We start from the raw sequence: 21,596 nt of genomic DNA, 5'->3' as shown, positions 1-21,596 counted from the left end.
CACAACAGCTAGGTTACTGACACTGAAATAAATTTAAATAGAAAAAATTTGAATTTAAAATAAATTTCATATAAAATATCTATATATATGTGTATATAAATATATTTGTTCAAATATATAAATTCTTACATCAACAGTCTATGTGTAAATCAAATTTCGTTGAGGAGGCCCACCTCCCACATAAAAATATATAACAGCTCTCTATTACAATGCTTTCCAAGAATTGTAGCTAGAATAAAAGTACCTACTCTGTCACATCCCCAAGATTGTTGCTTTCTGTGATCCCACCACATTGTGTGTGCAGAGGCAGGTGGAAGCAGGAGGAAACTAGTTTTGGGTTTTTCACTGATTTTTTGGTCATCTTGGTTACTGATTACTTCCATGAAAAATATTACTACCTACTTTTTTATATCTTTTTAGCAATTTCTGGCATCTGGGCATAAAAACATGAATAAACTGTATGAATAACATTAGCATTTCATATATTCAACATGTACCCATTTCAAGATAAATTTATGTGTATCTTCTAAAATAAAAGATGAATTTATATAAAAGAAGGAGTTTTAACACAGTCACAGCCAGGAAAGCAGCAGTCAACATGAAAGCGTTTGTTCGTTATTCACCTTCCATCCTCACATGCACTAACAAGAAAGTCTCCATCTACTATCCAAAAACCTCAACATACTTTCTGGTTCTCTGGTAAGTACAAAGTATTTTCATAATTTTTACTAGACTCAGGGAGAGTCTATTATGTAACCAAATCCATTAAGTAGAGGTGTAACTATATCACAATGAATTAAAGTTGTGAGTCAAAGAAGCAAGATAATAACCATACACTAAGCTGTACCAGAATAAAGTAACTTTAAATAAAATAACTCAATATAATAATATCATTAGACTGGAAAAACAAGACATGAATCCAGCAACATAGCATTCATCAGTAACCACCTGATGGAAAAAGCATAAGATGTTATTAAAAATACTCCAACTCACATCATCCTTACCAAGGTGACTAATAATACAGTAGTACCTTGAGATACGAAATTAATCCGTTCCGAGGCGCCCTTCGTATCATGAGTTTTTCGTACCTTGGACCACATTTTACATGTAAAATGGCTAATCCGTTCCAAGCCCTCCAAAATCACCCCAGTAAATTTCATAATAAAGCTAAATTGACCTATAAACAATGAAATACTACAACAATTTGGACCATTGAATACCTAAATTAATAACAAAATGCAAAATAACCTGTAAATAAAGTGTATTAGTGTACATAGTATACAAGAAATACTGTACGTAAAATGTGGAAGCTTACCTTTCGAGTGAGGCTATCTCCGAAAGTGGCGACAGAGGAGGAGGACAAACGGCAGATACGTACACTTAACTTTACGAAACACAAAAAAGTCAGAAAAACGAACTAAACTTTACAAAACACATTAACAAAACTGTAACACTTAACTTTACAAAAAATTTAAAATAAAATTTAATTTGTCTTTTTTGATTTTTACATTTCTTTTTACTTTTTTATACTTTACATAATTTCAATTTCTTCACCAACGAATGGATGCCAGTCCGTTTACGGAATTTTTCGAACCACCCATGAGAAGCCTTGAACTCTGGGGTTGCCGTTGATGTCCCCTCTCTGCCGTCGTCTTCGGCTTGGGCAATCAAATCGCCGAAAATAGCACTGGCCTTCTGGCAAATTGCCGTCTCGGTTATCGTATCGCCATCGATTTCTTTGTCCTCAATCCATACAAGAAGCAGCCTTTCCATTTCATTATGCACATGGCTCCTCTTGTTGGACAAAATAGTCACGCCCTTGGAAGGCGTAGCTGCTTTGATGGCTTCCTTCTGCTTAAGGATGGTGCCTATCGTCGACGGATTTCGGCTGTATTCCTTAGCGATCACACTCAACCGCAAGCCAGCTTCATACTTTTTTATTATCTCCATTTTTGTCTCCATAGAAAGCATTCTCTTCTTTCTGTGAACTTCAGCAACTTTCTTGGGACCCATGACTATACTGTACGTAATTAAGTTATGTGGTACGTATACTAATTAGGTTCTCACACAACACGATAAAGTGGCACAACGAAACCACTAACGAATTTACATTACTAAACGAAATCGTTGGACCGAACGAATGCCACGTGCGTACGATAAAGATGTTGGTACGAAGAGGCCGAGATAGGTACGCCACCACGTACGTATAAGATGCATGATAGGAGGGATGCTGTCCAATAGGAGAGAAGGATCTCATGGCGGTGACTAGCATCAGGAACCAATGGGAGAGCAGGAGGATGGTGGCGAGTCTACTAGCACTAAGATGGCGAGGCGCGGCGCGAGTTTCAAAATTGTTATCTGGGCGAATCTCATATCTTGAAAACTTTTCGTATGTAGAGCCGTTAAATTTTTCGCATTGGCTTTCGTATCTCGAGTTTTTCGTAAGTTGAGCCTTTCGTATCTCGAGGTACCACTGTACATATATACAATTTGACTAAGAATATACAATGGTAACTCGTTTGTTGAATGTTTCTTATGTTGAACATTACATATTTTTAACAAAATTTTCAAGAAAATTTTGTATCGTTTGTCGAACAAACGCTCCTACACTTTGAACTGACCTATCATCTAGCTTATACTTGTATTCGACAGCTTACTGCATCCTACAAGAAAAACTGCACCAACATGGTTTTTTTCATTTACAATATATAGTTTAATGATAGCCATATTCAACAAAATAAATAAAAGAATTAAGAATTTCAGCGTATAATTTAGCAAAAAAGAACAAAGCATTTAAATACAAAATCTAGCATAAAAGATGTACAAAATAGTGTCACCACAGTGACATCATGCGCAGCTGACTTTAAACTGAGTAAGTGAGCATTGATATTTTGAGGAGAGAAAGAGATGTGAGTTAAAATATTAATGTATGTAGTACATAAAAGTAATAGCAATTCACATAAAAAAGGAAATTTCACAATAAATTTAACATCATGATAAAATATGAAAACAATAAAACTTAATTGTGCCAAGTGAGATGGTATAGTTTAACCATATTCAACAAGATAGTAAATGAAGGAACAAAGTTTTTCACAATACAATTTAGCATAAACGATTAACAAAATCATTCGTCATTGTGGTGATACACAACTAACTTGAGGTAGAGGGAGGGGGCGTTTATATTTCTTAGGAATAATAAATGAAAGATTTTAAGTTATGTGTCATAATACTGTTGAAGAGAGAAGGGACAGTAAAAATTTTACTATAATATGTACGTAAAAGCAGTACGTACCAATTAACATAAAATAATATGTTATTTCACAATACAGTGGTACCTCGAGATACGAAAGTAATCCGTTCCGAGACGGCCTTCGTATCATGAGTTTTTCGTATCTTGGAACACATTTTACATGTAAAATGGCTAATCCGTTCCAAGCCCTACAAAAACACCCCAGTAAATTATATTTCCAGGCCTAAAACATATGTTCTAGGGTTACGACGGAAGAAATATGACTCCAAAAAGGCAAAATACTGTACATACTTGAGTAATATTCAACTGCATGTAATGTTCAACCCCATTTTTACTGCATATATTAGGACTTTAACATATGTCCCTTAGCAATATGCCTAGCCTTTGTTAGCGGTTGCTACTGTAGCCTAGTCTATGATTCTGACATCTAAACCTAAGAGCTAAAAGCTTAGAATATACCAATAAAATGTATAAATAATCAGCATGTACTCATTTCAAATAATTATTAATTAATCATTAACTATAATACACACACACACACACACACACACACACACAAAAAAAACCTTCTAATCGATTATTTACATTCAGCTCTTACCCGTCTTACGAGTACCGAACGAACGCCAAGCAATCATTTTTCCTAGCACACAGTAAGCCATAAATTGTCATTAGTATCTCTCTTCAACTAATGAAACCACCAAACAGTATAATAACCAATCATTTCTATTCTTTATTCTATCTTTACCTAATGGAGATACCGAGTTACTGACAGCTATAATGAAACATACGTATACGTAACGTAATAATAAAACAGAAGAATTCTAAAAAAATACGTATTTGTTGGCAGTCTGATTTATTTTATATTTTATGATATCTAATTCACAATTTTTTTAATAAATGTATTGCATGTACTCATTTCAAATAATTATTAAGTAACCATTAACTATAATAAACAAACAAAAAAAAGCTTCCAAACGTCTGTTCACATCCAGCACTTACGAGTATCGAACGATCGCCGAGCAATCACTTTTACACAGTAAGCCATAAATTTTCATTATCTCTCTTCAACTACTGAAACTACCAAACAGTATAATAACCATTCATTTCTATTCTTTATTCTATCTTTACCTAATGTTTTTTTATTATTAAATGTATTGCATGAATAAGTTTTTCAATTTACAGCAACTTTTACCAATAGAATATTTAAAGCACAAGGGGTAGATGCTGACCAATAGGAGAGGACCTTATGGGGTGACTAGCATCAGGAACCAATGGGAGAGCGGGAGGATGGTGGCGAGTTTACTCAGTTGGCGGCGCGGGAGTTTTAAAATTGTTCTCGGTGGTCCGGGCGAATCTCGGGACTTTACAGCAACAACCTTTCATATCTTGAAAACTTTTTGTATGTAGAGCAGTAAAATTTTTCGCATTGGCTTTCGTATCTCGAGGTTTTTCGTAAGTAGAGCCTTTCGTATCTCAAGGTACTACTGTAATTTAACATAATAATAAAATATGAAGACAATCAAATGCAATACAGTAATAATAATTATACAAAAATTATTACTCGAACCAGTGTTCGGTGTGTCGAGTGAAACAATAAAGAAGAGAGGAGAGGGAAGACGGGGGTCTGCTTCCTACTGACTTACCAGCTGAGCTGGGATGATTATTTGCCCGTTACTTTTACTTTCACTTGATTTGCCCAAAATACCTACTAGTGATAATTGCTTTTTACAGTTTTTTACCACTGTAAAAGTAACTCAGCTCCATAATAAACACACTGGAACCGCGTTCAGCTTTTGCATGCCTTCGATCGTTTGCTTAAATGACTTCCTTGTGAAGTGTTATATAATCTCTTAAATTTTCTTGCATTCTTTACTTATTACTCATCTGTCTACAAAATCCTCATGTTTATTTAAAATTTTGCTATTTGCCAACAGTAAGTTGATGTATTATGGGATAATCTCTTTCATGCACTGAAGTACCAGGTGTAAACACCTCAACAATCATACACACTGATTACTCTCTCACAGACACAGTTGGACACACACACTATCGATTCCTTTGAATATCCTTGTAAAATGTGAATATTAACCTTAGTTTACTGCAACCACTTCGGTTTCCTCAAAGGGTTCTTGTCTCTCTTCCCTCCATCCCCCCACCAGGTCATGCACCATTTTCACCAAACATTTCGTAAATCGTAAATGGACACAAAATGTTTTGAAAATTTTACTTCATGTAACATACTGTTTTATTATTTTACATTCTTAGTTGAACTTTTTAACACATTAATAATAGAAAAAAAATTAAAATAGGGACTTTTTGGGTTGGCTGGAACAAATTATCCTGATTCCCTTTATTTCTTATGGGGATATTTGTTTCAAATTTCAAACAAATCGTACTTTGAACAGCCTTCTGGAATGGATTAAGTTCGAAGTCTGAGGTACTACTGCACTTGTTAAACTTGCACAACTTTACAAAAATTATTCATCTTAATTACCTACTTAGCTACTGGTCAAACACTTCTTTGTTGTTATTTTTTGTAAGCCAGTCTTATTTTACTAACATACGTATACACACACTTCTCTCCTCTTTACTTACCTTCACCTTGATTTTTAAACTTAGGTCTTCCAAGTCGAAGGAATAAAATCTCTCAGGGACTTCTGATTATGTGAAAAGACTATTTCTAAACAAATTTGTACATTCACCGAAATGATTTTCACTTACCTTTCTAATGATAATAGTAGAGGATTAGTTTGACTGCTGTCACTACCAACATCTCTACAAGAGGTACTTATTTCACATAATAAATTATCGGCACTTGAGTGTTCTTCTGGGTCAGCATCAGGTGATAACCTTTCTACTAATCTCTCAACTAAATGGCTGCCATTCAACCACTGAAAAAGAAAACAATGAATGTAATTTACAAGCAAACGGAATGTACATTATTTCACATAAATAAATGAACAGACCACAATTTCCAAAAGCCAACCTGGATTGACATAAAATTATAAGAATATTTGTTTCACAAAAAGTCCATTAACTTTATTTCCATGGAAAAGGATATACCAAGTCAAACTTCCTCATATCAATCAAGACTAATAAATTTCTACTGTGTATACCCAGTCCTACAGATGATATCCAAATCACTCTATCTGTGCAACTATTGTCAAACAAACTTTGATAATCTCCCAAGGAATTCCAAAACCAGATATTTTATGCAGTGCCTTTATTTTTTCACTGATCATTCCATTAGTTCATTGTCACTGCATCAGTGTTACTTTATTTAGTTGTTTTCACATGCTCGTTGAATTTTCACACCTGCATACTCTGGAACAAGTGTCTGATGTCAAAGAAAATGCAAGTACCCAGTGAGACCAGCTAACTGTTCTTTGAATTTCAGTAAAACCAAATTTCACTCCTTAGAGCTTAACAGGAGAGCTCAAAAATCCTATCTTCAAATTATTCAAAAAAAATTAAATTCTTGCTGAGTAGGTTGACTTGCTGCACTATAGGTTTTAGGTGCTCTCTCTTGCATCTTATCTCAATGCAATTGGTTATTTTAGTGAATGGCAGGAAATTACTGCTTGACAGTATCATCATATTGGGTGGTGGGTAAGAGCAATGAGGAGTTTTAAAGCATAAGTAATCAAGTACATAATGTCATTCGTGACGGGCATTCCGCCATTTTTTCTCTCATACGAGCAATGGGAAATTTGAACGAATGCAAGATTGGTGGCCCTATCCAGAGACTCGCCACCCACCCACCTATCCTAGAGCAGTCTACTCCCCAAGCTCTCACTTTCAGACACCACCGCAAGACAACAGCGCCAAGTTGGCACCCCGCAAATGGGGGGTTGTGATGCAAGTCTAGGCCTAAAACAAAAGGGACCAAGAGTCAGTGACCTGTAGAAAACCCTCCAAGGAAGCAACCCCCCTCCCCCCCTCTTTCAAAGGATGATGGTTAGAAAACTGAAAGCATAGGTGGCCCGTCTTCACGAAATGAGTGTCTTACGGAGCGGACGTCCTTTTTCCTGTCCGCCCCTCCCTGAGAGGCAACTGTCTCTCTCTTAACAAGGTAAGGTGTCTGTTGTATGAGAACCTCGTATCCTCACCTATCCTTCCTCTTTCCCCAGGATAACATTCCATCCTTCCCTCCTATCCGTATAGAAAGAAATCCTATCCACCGAACCTTTGTTCCTCTCTCTCCTACCCTCCAGCCTCACCCTCGTGGCAGGCTCCGCTTGAGACTGTTTCCCCTTGCCCTGAGAGTAGCCTCGCTTCGATATATATCTGCTGCCATGTGTAATTAATTATAAGACTTATTGCTACGTCCACTAGTAAAAATAATTTGTATAAGTCAAATAGTGCAGTGTAAGTGAACAGTTAGGTGGATTAGCGAACCTGTGCATATTAGCTAGTGTTTAATTGTCGTAAAATTTCCCTTCCAGGGAATGAGCGTACTTTTGCTGAAACTTCCACATATGGTTACGAACCATAGTACACCACTCCACTCCAGAGAAACCCCTTGCTGCTTCAATCTTCAGCGGTTAACCACGGTTAACCTAACAATATTTACAAATAATATTAAATCCGTTGTGCTATCTTTTGTTACTACATTTATACAAATACTTGTTAAATACATTTATTGCCGGCATTTAGTGTTTGTATGCCGGCTGGCGACCTCCAAACTTCCTTTTTTTTATCTAGATAAATTATTATACGCGTATGCGAGTATAAACAAGGCAAAAGCTCGCTCATATCATAAGAGTAATTGCTATTGCATCTAAGATTACATCATTAAAGAATCAAGCAGTGTTTGATTAAATTGCATAGTACACAAAAAGTTTGCTTAAAACTACTGCTATGAAGAAATGTAACACCTGCCATTTAACTTCAATAATCAACACAAACAATGACAAAAGTTAAAAGCTATCAGCACAAATTCTTCCTAAATACCAATCAAAAACCTTTGTCAACAATAAGTTAACATATTTCATATATGCTCCAATGAGTTCCAATAATAAGCTCCTGTCTCCGTCCTCGTCCCCCCTCCTATCACATAATACCAGTTACTAGTATTAACCCTCTTACGCCGAAGCCCTAAAAATCAAAACTTTTCCCATATGCCGGGGCGGGTTTGGAGTGAGCGCGGAAGCAGAAATTTTTTTTTTTTTTTTTTTAATCACAGCACGCTTAGTTTTGAAGATCAAGAGTTCATTTTTGGCTCCTTTTTTTGTCATTGCCTGGAGTTTAGTATGCAATCATCAGAAATGAAAAAAAATATCATTATCATATGTAAATAATGCAATATATGGTAGCGAAAAAAAAAAATTCATACATAATTGTATTCAAATCGCGCTGTGCGAAAAACGGTTAAAGCTAACGAGTTACTTTTTTTTTGTATTGTACACTAAATAGCGATCATTTTAATATATAATACATTGCAAAACGATAAAAGCAAAACCAGAAAAATATTATCACAAAATGATGCATGAATTCGTAACACGCGGACGTAAAAATTTTTTTTTTCATAAATTCACCGTAAATCTAAATATTGTTCTAAAGACTTCCAATTTCTTTCAAAATGAAGATAAATGATTGAATATTACAATACTGTAAGAGTTTTAGATTAGAATTGCAGATTTCGACCATTTCGGATGAGTTAAAGTTGACCGAATGTAGAAATTTTTATATATATATTATTTTATATGGAATATTTCGGAAATGAGAAAAGCTACAACCTTCAATTATTTTTTGTTGTATTCTTCATGAATTTGTGCACATTTTCATATATAAAACTCTATAAAACGGCTAATATGAAAAGGAGCAAATATTAGGATAATGCGATGTACGCATTTCAGAGATTTTTGGCCGCGTATCGGCGTGCGGAGGGAAAGAAAGTTTTTTTTTTTTTTAAATTCACCATAGATCTAAATATTGTGCTAGACACTTCAAATTTGTTTCAAAATGAAGATAAATGACTGTATATTACTATATTGGAAGAGTTTTAACTTACAATTGCGTTTTTCAACTATTTCGGTGGAGTCAAAGTTGACCAAACGTGGTTTTTTTTCTATTTATCGTGATTTATATGCAAATATTTCGGAAAAGAGAAAAGCTACAACCTTCAATCATTTTTGGTTGTATTCTACATGAAATTGCGCACATTTTCATATATAAAACTTTATATAACGGCTAATTTTAAATACTAGTGCAAACATTTTGACAATCGCACGAAAAAATTTCTGATTTTTTCGGGAGAGTTACCGCACGGACGTAAGGAAATTTTTTGTTTTTTTTTTATAAATTCACCATAAATCGAAATATTGTGCTAGAGATTCCCAATTTGTTGCAAAGTGAAGGTAAATGATTGAATATTACTAGAATATAAGAATTTTAGCTTACAATTGCGTTTTTCGACCATTTCGGTAGAGTTAAAGTTGACCGAAGGTTGAAATTTTGGCACTTATCGTTATTCATATGAAAATATTTCAAAAGTGATATAAGCTACAACCATGGGTTGTTTTTAGTTGTACTGTGCATGAAATTTTGCGCATTTCCATATATAAAACTTTATGTAACGGCTAATTTAAAATGGTGCAAACATTAGGACAATCGCACGAAAAAATGTATCGGATGAGTTACAGCAGGGACGTAAGGAAAAAGTTTTTTCATAAATTCACCATAAATCAAAATATTGTGCTAGAGACGTCCAATTTGTTGCAAAATGAAGGCAAATGATTGAATATTACTAGAATATAAGAGTTTTAGCTTACAATTGCGTTTTTCAACCATTTCGGTAGAGTCAAAGTTGACCGAAGGTTGAAATTTTGGCACTTATCGTTATTTATATGAAAATATTTCAAAACTGATAAAAGCTACAATCATGAGTATTTTTTTTTTATTCTACATAAAATTACGCACATTTTCATATATAATACTCCATGTAACGGATAATGTAAAATGGTGCAAAAATTATGTCAAAGTGACAAAATAATTTTTGAGATGTGTCACTGATACTTTTTAGTGCGATAAGAAAGAAATTCGCGCTTGCGCGCCTGCGTAACGATTGTAAACAAAACAACGCCTTGATCCGTGAACTCCCAGCATCCCCCAAGGCGCAAGATTCCAAAGTTTTCGGCTGGTAGGCCTTTAAGTATTTTTCCGTGAATTTAAAAAAAACTTTTTTGAGTCGACGTATAATACGTCCAATCAGCATACGGGAGACATTTTGACTCGACGTTTAATTGGTCCAATCGGTGTAAGATGGTTAATTCTGGCATCCTTCTCTATTGAGGGAATGAAGGCATACCATTTACACACGATATTATGTATGGAAAATAACAGTGAGAGAGAGAGAGAGAGAGAGAGAGAGAGAGAGAGAGAGAGAGAGAGAGAGAGAGAGAGAGAGAGAGAGAGAGAGAAACTAATTAACACTTAACACAGGGCAGTGCAAAGACCAGCACACATCACTGATGGGGGTGCAACACCTACTTTTCTGTAGTTACAGAATGTACAGCAGTCAGTATAAGAAACCAGAGGAATTGAATATCTTTACTCTTCCCAGCTTGAACCAAAGGGGAGAAAAAAGGTAGAGTTTAATAGGTATGTTCATAGCATTAATATACCATGTAGTAATTCAGGGAAATAACACGTGTGCTTATCATACTTATTTAAAACAAATGGTTCTCACAATGATTACTCGTGCAAGAATTGGTTACCAATTTTCGCACTTATACAAGAAAAATTCACGTTTCCCAACAGCCAGACTCTGGCAGTAACGAGGCAGTAGACAACTGATGCATAGAGAACAAACCAGGTTTCCAGCAGCAAGAAATAGTGAAGTCAAGGGACTGCCAATAAGTACTAAAGTTATGAGTTTTTATGAAAAAATATTTTTTTGTTTCAAAGGATTATGCAACACAACAAATCCAATACGCTACTTATATGAAGCCCAAAATAGCAACTAAAATGGGAGGGAAATAGCTGCTAAATTTCCAAGCTGAAGTACCTGAGAACTATTGCTCTAGACCTTTTAGTCTAGAGAAGGCTTTGGAACATCTAATTTTAGTGTGTTCACCAGAGGAGCAAAATCTACCCTTTCCTAGTGTGATGACTAACAGCAGAGTTTTTCAAGTTCAGGAGGGGGACTTCCTATCAGACTCTTAGTAGGAAATGGAGAGCTACTTTATTTTATTTTTGTTGAAACATTTTTAGAAGGATTCTTCTTATTTACCAACATTAGATTTGGTCAAAGCATAGTGTTCTAACTGATTCAGCTGAAGAATGTTAGAATAAGAGACAGGGCAAATTTCACAAAGAAAGTAACTTGGAAGTTTATGAAAAATATTTATCAAAGAAGCATGCCACTAGAGTTTACCTTTTCCAAAACTCAAATTCTTGCCATTATGATCATGAATCTCATTATGGGCCATTCTAATTGTGTATAGGGCTTTATTTCACTTCAAATTTAGGTTATTTAACCCTTAAAACGCCTATTGGACGTATTTTACGTCGAGATAAATTGTCTGTCGGGTGCCGATTGGACGTATTTTACGTCGACATACAAAAGTTTTTTTAAAAATTCGCAAAAAATACTTATAGGCCTACCAGAAAAAAAAATTTGAATCACGCGCCTTGGGGGATGCTGGGTGTTCACTGCTCTAGATGTTGTTTTGTTTACAATCATTACACAGGCACGCAAGCGCGAATTTCTTTCTTATCGCACTAAAAAGTATCAGGGACACATCTCCAAAATTATTTCGTCACTTTGACATAATTTTTGCACCATTTTAAATTAGCCGTTACATGGAGTATTATATATGAAAATGTGTGCAATTTCATGTAGAATACAACAAAAAAATACTCATGATTGTAGCTTTTATCAGTTTTGAAATATTTTCATATAAATAACGATAAGTGCCAAAATTTCAAAATTCGGTCAACTTTGACTCTACCGAAATGGTCGAAAAATGCAATTGTAAGCTAAAAATCTTATATTTTAGTAATATTCAATCATTTACCTTCATTTTGCAACAAATTGAAAGTCTCTAGCACAATATTTTGATTTATGGTGAATTTATGAAAAAAAACTTTTCCTTACGTCCGCGCTGTAACTCTTCCGAAAAAATCATACGTGCGATTGCCGTAATGTTTGCACCATTTTAAATTAGCCGTTACATAAAGTTTTATATATGGAAATCTGCAAAATTTCATGCACAATACAACTAAAAACAACCCATGGTTGTAGCTTTTATCAGTTTTGAAATATTTTCATATAAATAATGATAAGTGCCAAAATTTCAACCTGCGGTCAACTTTGACTACCAAAATGGTCGAAAAACGCATTTGTGACCTAAAACTCTTATATTCTAGTAATATTCAATCATTTACCTTCACTTTGCAACAAATTGGAAGTCTCTAGCACAATATTTCAATTTATGGTTTTATGAAAAAAAAAAATTTCCTTACGTCCACGCGGTAACTTCCGAAAAAATCATACGTGCGATTGTCGTAATGTTTGCACCAATTTAAATTAGCCGTTACATAAAGTTTTATATATAAAAATGTGGGCAATTTCATGTAGAATACAACAATAAATAATTGAAGGTTGTAGCTTCTCATTTTCAAAATATTTGCATATAAATCACAATAAATAGAAAAAAACCACGTTCGGTCAACTTTGACTCTACCGAAATAGTCGAAAAACGCAATTGTTAGCTAAAACACTTACAGTCTAGTAATATTCAGTCATTTATCTTCATTTTGAAACAAATTCGAAGTCTCTAGCACAATATTTAGATTTATGGTGAATTTTTAAAAAAACTTTCTTTCTCTCCGCGCGCCGATTCTCCGCCGCAAATCTCTGAAATGTGTACGTCGTATTCTCAAAATATTTGCTCCGTTTCATATTAGGCGTTTCATAGAGTTTTATATATGAAAATGTGTGCAATTTCATGTAGAATACAACAAAAAGTAATTGAAGGTTGTAGCTTTTCTCATTTTTGAAATATTTGTATATAAAAGAATATATTAAAAAAATTCTACATTCGGTCAAATTTAACTCTTCCAAAATGGTCGAAAACTGCAATTGTAAGCTAAAACTCTTACAGTCTAGTAATATTCAATCATTTATCTTCATTTTGAAATAAATTGGAAGTCTCTAGAACAATATTTAGATTTATGGTGAATTCATGCATCATTTTGTGATAATATTTTCTCTGTGTTGCTTTGATCGTTTTACAATGTGTATATAGATAGCAAAATGATCGCAATTTAGTGTACAATACAACAACAAAAAATTAACTCGTTAGCTTTAACCGTTTTGCTCACAGCGCGATTTGAATACAATTATATATGAAATTTTGTTTTCGCGCTATTATATATCGCATTATTTATATATGATAATGATATTTTTTTTCATTTCTGATGGTTGCATACTAAATTTCAGGCAATGAAAAAAAAAAAGGAGCCAATATTGAACTCTTAATCTTGAAAACTAAGCGGGCTGTGATTTAAAAAAATATATATTTTTTCTGCTTCGGCGCTCACTCCGAGACCTCCTCGCAATACGGGAGACGATTTTTATAATACCCCTTCAGCGTTTAAGGGTTAAGTGAAATAAACTATAGCCTTGCCAATAATTTTATTCTTAATCTGAACGTGAATTTCTAAAATTTCAAAGATAGAATTGTAGATTTAACTACTGATGTCATTCTGTTCTACCAAGTTAACAGCATCAACAACTCATCAAATAACGCCTAAGGTAATATATCAACTTGGCATCAGATAAGTTAAGTATGGTCCTAAAACAATCTAGAAGGTTTTCTTATAGACAAAACAAGAAGAGATACTGTTGATATTTTTGGAGGGTTCTAGTTTTACTGGTAGTAAGGGCAATTTTATTGCTCTACTTTCACTGATGCTAGATGTGAAGGGTTTGTCATTAAATTATCTAAGTGCTATCTCTTTCTGATATCCAGAGTAATTTATAAGAGCAATCACTTCCCAACATAATCAGATCCAATAAAAAAGAACCAATGGGTTTGTAAAATTCCTCTACTGTAGTAGTAAAGATTCTTTTTAACAAGCCAGAATTTCAAATTTGACAGGTTAGCTGCAAAATTTTGGATAAGCCTATGAACTCTCTGCCTTCTTGACTGTCAACTGAACAGGTGTTAATGGTCATTTTCGCACAAGGACACTGGTGTCCACAGCCAGTATCCGTCACCAGTTGGAAGTTGGTGCCCAGTGACTAGTGGTTAATCGACACACTGCTCCTTTTCAGTCAGAAAAATGGCATGCAAAGAAGAGCTCCTGTTTGTTGCCTTGCTAGCAGAAAAGAAATCGAAGAGGAACTCTGTAGAGGAGATTGCAAGTACATTTTATATATCATCATCAAGAATGGACAGAGGAGTGCATCATACACTTTTCAATGGTTTGTGTGCTGATGAAAGGGAGTTTTTCAGCTATTTTTGGGAGAGCTGCAAGGCGTCCTCTGCTAGAGCAAGAGGATCCAGGACCACTGAACAGTAAATCTCCAGCTTCCACTTGAAGCGAGTGGCAAAGAAGTATAGTATAGGCCTTCCCCAAAAGTGAAAAAGCCTGTCCGCCACATCCTGATGGACGGACCACTCCATGCCCAGGATTTGATTCCAATGACTCAGCTTGTCAGCCACCATACTCCTATTGCCTGGAATGTACCTGGCGGCAAGCTCCACTGAGTTGTTGATTGCCCATTGGTGCATCTTGACTGTCAATGAATGAAGTTGATGAGACACCAAGCCCATGTTTGTTCGTATAGGCGACCGCCATGGTGTTATCCGACATCAGCATGACGGAATGAACCTCTACCCTCTCCTGGAACTCTTGCAAATTATGAAAGCTGCTTGTAATTCCAAAATGTTGATGTGGCACAGCTTGTTCTCTGCACTTCAAACACCTGAAGCAAGGAGATCTTCTAGATGAGCACTCCAACTGTTGATGGAAGCATCCGAAAACAGGAATAAGTCTGGAGGGGGTGAACGTAGAAAGATTCCCACCAAGAGATTCTTATTCAACCACCAACGAAGGGCTTTTCTCACCTTTTCTGACAGAGGAACCCTCTGCAGAGAGGACCCACCTGGGACCAGAATTCCTTCAGTCTCCATATTATAGAGTGAAGGTGAAGGTGACCATGAGGGACCACCTTTCTCCAGAGAAGACAAAATCCTGATTAGGGCCTGCCTCTGGTGAGCTGGCTGTTCTGTCTTTTTTATTTTTTCTAACCAGACCACTGAGTTAATATTAACTCTCCTAGGGCTGACCCAAAGGATTAAACATGCTATTTAAAATCTCTAAAAATTATTATCTAAAAAATAAATATTTACTATCTGGAATATATTATAAATTACTATGTGAAGATTATATTTTATCGTATAAATGATTAAATTTAAGGAATTTTAAAATATTAAAAAGTAACTTTGACAATATTTCTTTAAAAGAATATCTTCTAAATAATATGTCTCTTTGGATTCTATATTTTGGACAGATTTTAAAAATATGTTTTATTGTTATTTGTACATTACATATTTTGCACTCGGGTATAGGAGCATGGGGGTTACTCATTAGCTAACCATGTGTCAGTTCAGTATGACCACTTCTTAGCCGTGTTAATATTACTGAATTCTTGCAGCATTTCTGATAGGATGATGGCCACGGGTCTAGAGTTTCTTTTATTTCTCTTAATTTATTGTTTTTAAAACTACCGCACCGCCAACTGAGTAGACTCGCCACCATCCTCCCGCTCTCCCATTGTTCCTGATGCTAGTCACTGCCGTTAAGATCCTGCTCTCCTATTGGTCAGCATCTATCCCATCATGCCTCTATGTAAAAGTGTTCCTTGACCATTTTTTGCAGCAGCGTTATCGTAAACACCTGGAATTCATTCAATCACATATATTTCGTTTGTTAACGTAAATTCGTGTTAGTGATTTTGCTTTCATTGTACATTAAGTTACTTTATTGTGTTGTGTGTGAACTTAATTACTTACATTATTAGCCATGTGTCCCAAGAATGTTGCTGAAGTTCACGGAAAGAAGAGGATGCTTTCTATGAAGAACGAAGATAGAGATAATCAAGAAGTGTTAATGTCTTCTGCTATTTGTTAATGTGTTTCGTAAAGTTAAGTGTTCATGTTTTCTACCATTTGTCCTCCTCCTCTGTCGTCACTTTCGGACATCGCCTCACTCGAAAGATAAGGGTCCACATTTTACTACATACGTACGTACAGTATTTCTTGTACCCTGTACATTAATACACTTTATTTACAGGTACAGTCATGGTTATGTTAGGTACTGAATGATCCAAATTGTTGTATTTCATTGTTTATTGGTCAATTTAGCTTTATTATAAAATTTACTGTGGTGTTTTTGTAGGGCTTGAAACGAATTAAGCAATTTACATGTAAAACGTAGTTCTAGATACAAAAAAATCAGGTTATGAACGCCGCTTCAGAACGGATTAATTTCATAACCTGAGGCACTATTTTATATATATGATTATTATTGTGTACCTTGATATGTTCCAGAGCATATTGTTTCATAGTGAGGGGATTATTCAATCTATTAATTGGTATTGTACATAGTTTGTTACATATCTGGGGAGCACTTATCAACCATGGAGGCATTATTTTGTTAAAATTGTAAAATTTAATATTAAAAAGGTCATTGTCTTTAAATAATCTATTAGCTCTAACAGGGAAGGATGGGATAATTTTTGTATTCCAGAAACAATCTGGATCTTTAAATAAATCTTTGGTTTTTGCTGGACTATTTAGAATTTTTAAGGTTCTGCACACCGTTGTTATTTTGAATCTATAAGATAGTGGCACTTCTCCACTTTCTACAATCAAGGATTGGACTGCTGATGATTTGAATGCTCCAGTGGCTAAACGAAGCCCAAGATGGTGTACGGGAGCTAGCATTACTAGAATAGTCTCACTAGCAGAACTATAAATTGGACTGCCATATTCTAATATTGGTAGAACTACAGCCTTATAAAGTTTCAATAGAGTTTCTCTATCTGCACCCCATGAAGTGTGAGCTAATTCTTAAAATATATTTATAGATTTCAAGGCCTTTGCTTTGGTGTGTCTTACATGGGCCTTCCAGTTCAAATGATTGTCAAAATACAGGCCTAAGAAATTGACTTATGGATAAAATTGGATGGGAGTGTTATTCATGGTAAGAGCTATAACTTAATTTCTGAGCCAGCATTGATCCTTATAAAATGTTACTGCTTGTGCTTTTTCAACAAAAATTTAAATCCAACAGATAATGCCGATTGTTCAATTTCAGTTATTGAGATATTTAAAATTCTTTGGATGTGGCGTAAGCTGTTTGAAGTGTAAAAAATGGCAAAATCATCAACATATAAGCTGTTGCTTACATCTTTTGGAAGCATTTTAACAATATTATTGATAGCTAATGCAAAAAATGTGCTGCTTAGTACACTGCCTTGAGGGATACCCTCTTTTATTTCAAATGTTTCTGATAATAATGTTTCAATGTTAGTCTGGAATGTTGTTTCTGTTAGGAAATTTCATATAAAAATTGGGATGTCACCCCTTAGATTTATGTCATATAAAGATTTTAAGATTGTTTATCTCCATGTTGTATCATAAGCCTTTTGAATGTCAAAGAAGACTGTGACAGTAATTTTCTTTTGTACAAATCCTCTCTTGATTTGATTTTCTAGTGATGTTAATGAGTTTTTAAAGTTGAATGATTTTTCCTGCTTCCAGGACGGGTTGCTGCTAGAACTTTATTCTTCTCTAAATACCATATAAGTCTATTATTTAACATTTTTTCAACGAGTTTACAAAGACAACTAGTTAGTGATATAGATCTATAATTATTTACTGATGTTGGATCTTTCCCGGGTTTGGGTATAGGAATCACAATATAGTATGTTTCCATGCTTTGGAAAATAGTTTCTTTTTCCATAGGTGATTACAAAATTTTTACAATTATTCTTTGGCTTTAACGTTGTATAAGGAGTTCAAAAGAGATATCCTTTCCTGGGGCAGAGTTACTACAAGTTCTTAATGCAGTATCAAATTCTTCTAATGTAAATGGGACATTGTAGTATGATTGTTGACTTGTTTCAAAATTAATTGTATGTTTTTCTTCATTCCTTTTTCTAATGCAAAAATGTTCATCTAAATTCAAGCTATTGTCTATTGATTCTAGGTGGCAACCTATTATATTTGATATTTCTTTTAAATCACGAACTCTTTTCCCATTATGTAATACTGGGGATCTAGGTGATCAACTATATTTGCCATTAATTTTTCAAAATCTATCCCACATATGTTTAACAGTGTTACCTGAGAAATCTGAGACGTTAATTATCCCAAGATGATTTCCTTTTGCTAATAATTTTTTCGCTGAATTAAGGGGGCCACCCGGATCCTCTATTTATGGTGGTATAGGGCGAAAAATGCAAAGTCATGAAAAAATTCATGGTGCTTCATATGGCAATTGAGAATACGTATACGAAATATTTCGTCAAAATTCCTCTTACTTTCGTAGTTACAGGGTAATTAGTAAACATAACTCAATAAGCCTAAAACATTCATCCGTACAAGAAAATGCAATATTTCTTCTGTTATCGTAAATTTTGATCATTATTGGCAAATAAATTGTGAGAAATGGCATTTGTAGAGATTCCGAGGCTCGCATAAGCCATAAGCGAGTATCTGGTTCAATCATGAATCAGTTGGACCATAGACTTCAAGTAGATTACACGTTCGAGTTTCACCTCGTGACATTCGATTGCTTTTTACGTATGTTTATGTATGTTTCGGCAAGAAGTTCATCATGCCAATGAGGAAAAGACAAGGAAAACATCTCACTAACATACAGGCGAAGAAAAATCGCTCAAGTATTATTACAGAATATCATAACATACGCGTAGTTAGTGAAGAGAGAGGGGAGGGTTGCTTAGTAACGGCCCCTTCTTGCCTGACAGCACTCGTCACACTGTGCGCAAGGCTACGATCTTTGAGCAAAGAGATCTTCATTTATGATAAATAACATAGTTTTGGTTTTTTAATACCAAAAATGGAATATGAAATTCATAATAATCATGCTTTATCAAATTGTCTTTGTAAAAAGAGAGTACACCTTCGAGTCTCACCTCTGATATTCTCTTGCATTTACGTTTGTTTATCTTTGTTTCGGCAAGAATGTCATCATGCCAAAGAGGAAAATACAAGGAAGACATCTCGCGAACATACAGAAGAAAATTCGCTGTAATAAGCCGAGTTAGTGAAGGGGAGAGAGGGGGGTTACGTAGGAAGGAGTGCCCCATCTTGCCTCAAGCAGTGCCCCAGGCTACGATATATGAGCAAAGGGATCATCATTTATGATTAAATTATAATAAATAAAATAGTTTTAGTTTATTAATACACAAAAAAGAAATATACATTCATAATAATAATTATTTATTAACCCTCTTACGCCGAAGCCCTAAAAATCAAAACCTCTCCTGTATGCCGGCGCCAGTTTGGAGTGAGCCCGGAAGCGGAAAAAATAATTTTTTAAAAATATCACAGCGCACTTAGTTTTGAAGATTAAGAGTTCATTTTTGGCTCATTATTTTTTCATTGCCTGAAGTTTAGTATGCAATCATCAGAAATGAAAAATAATATCATTATCATATGTAAATAATGCGATATATGGTAGCGAAAAAAAAAAAATTCATAGATAATTGTATTCAAATCACGCTGTGCAAAAAACGGTCAAAGCTAACGAGTTAATTTTTTTTTCGTTGTATTTTACACTAAATTGCAATCCTTTTGATATATAATACATAGTAAAACAATAAAAGCAACACCGGAAAAATATTATCACAAAATGATGTACGAATTCGTAACGCGCAATGTAAAAAAATGTTATTTTCAAAAATTCACCGTAATTCTAAATATTGTTCTAGAGACTTCCAATTTGTTTCAAAATTAATACAAATGATTGAATATTACGATACTGTAAGAGTTTTAGATTAGAATTGCAGATTTCGACCATTTCGGACGAGTTAAATGTGACCGAATGTCGAAATTTTTATATATATATTTTATTATATGCACATATTTCAGAGATGGAAAAAGCTACAACCTTCAATTATTTTTTATTGTATTCTTCATGGATTTGCGCACATTTTGATATATGAAACTCTATAAAAAGGCTAATATGAAAAGGAGCAAATATTAGGATAATGCGATGTACGTATTTCGGAGACTTGCGGCCGCGAATCGGCGCGCGGAGTGAAGGTAAATATATTTTTCAAAAATTCACCATAAATCACAATATTGTTTTAGAGACTTCAAATTTGTTTCAAAATGAAGAAAAATGACGGAATATTACTAGACCGTAAGAGTTTTAGCTTACAATTGCGTTTTTCAACTATTTCGGTAGAGTCAAATTTGACCAAACGTGGTTTTTTTTCTATTTATCGTGATTTATTTGCAATATTCCGAGAGAAAAGCTACAACCTTCAATCATTTTTAGTTGTATTCTACATGAAATTGCGCACATTTTCATATATAAAACTTTATGTAACAGCTAATTTTAAATGGTGCAAACATTTCGACAATCGCACAAAAAAATTCTGATTTTTTCGGAAGAGTTTCCGCGCGAACGTAAGGAAAATGTTTTTTTTTTTTTTCTCATAAATTCACCATAAATCAAAATATTGTGCTAGAGACTTCCAAGTCGTTGCAAAATGAAGGTAAATGATTGAATATTACTAGAATATAAGAGTTTTAGCTTACAATTGCGTTTTTCAACCATTTCGGTAGAGTCAAAGTTGACCGAAAGTTGAAATTTTTGCACTTAACGTTATTTATATGCAAATATTTCGAAAATGATAAAAGCTACAACCATGGGTTGTTTTTGGTTGTATTGTGCATGAAATTGTGCACATTTCCATATATAAAACTTTATGTAACGGCAAATTTAAAAGGGTGCAAACATTAGGACAATCGCACGAAAAAATTTATCGGAAGAGTTATCGCACGAACGTGAGGAAAAAGTTTTTCATAAATTCACCATAAATCGAAATATTGTGCTAGAGACGTCCAATTTGTTGCAAAATGAAGGCAAATGATTGAATATTACTATAATATAAGAATTTTAGCTTACAATTGCGTTTCTCGACCATTTCTGTAGAGTCAAAGTTGACCGAAGGTTGAAATTTTTGCACTTATCCATTATTTATATGAAAAATATTTTTCCAAACTGATAAAAGCTAAAATCATGAGTATTTTTTTGTTGTATTTTACATGAAATTGCGCACATTTTCATATAT

At 34.4% G+C, this 21,596-nt stretch overlaps 1 protein-coding gene across 10 annotated transcripts in view; it reads right to left on the bottom strand.

The window, feature by feature from the left end:
* The window catches only part of LOC135219538 (serine/threonine-protein phosphatase 6 regulatory subunit 3-like), a 449,492-nt gene that overhangs the window by 233,854 nt on the left and 194,042 nt on the right, over positions 1 to 21,596 (bottom strand). For all 10 annotated transcript variants that reach the window (XM_064256386.1, XM_064256382.1, XM_064256381.1 and 7 more), the window contains exon 7: positions 5,972 to 6,141. In XM_064256386.1, coding sequence (XP_064112456.1) covers positions 5,972 to 6,141 — 170 coding nt within the window. The remainder of the gene's footprint in view (positions 1 to 5,971; positions 6,142 to 21,596) is intronic.

Source organism: Macrobrachium nipponense, chromosome 1, assembly GCF_015104395.2.
Source record: "Macrobrachium nipponense isolate FS-2020 chromosome 1, ASM1510439v2, whole genome shotgun sequence".
Taxonomy (NCBI): Eukaryota; Metazoa; Arthropoda; class Malacostraca; order Decapoda; family Palaemonidae; genus Macrobrachium; species Macrobrachium nipponense.
Note: the sequence above shows the minus strand (reverse complement) of the source record. Positions and strands in the feature narration are given on the sequence as shown.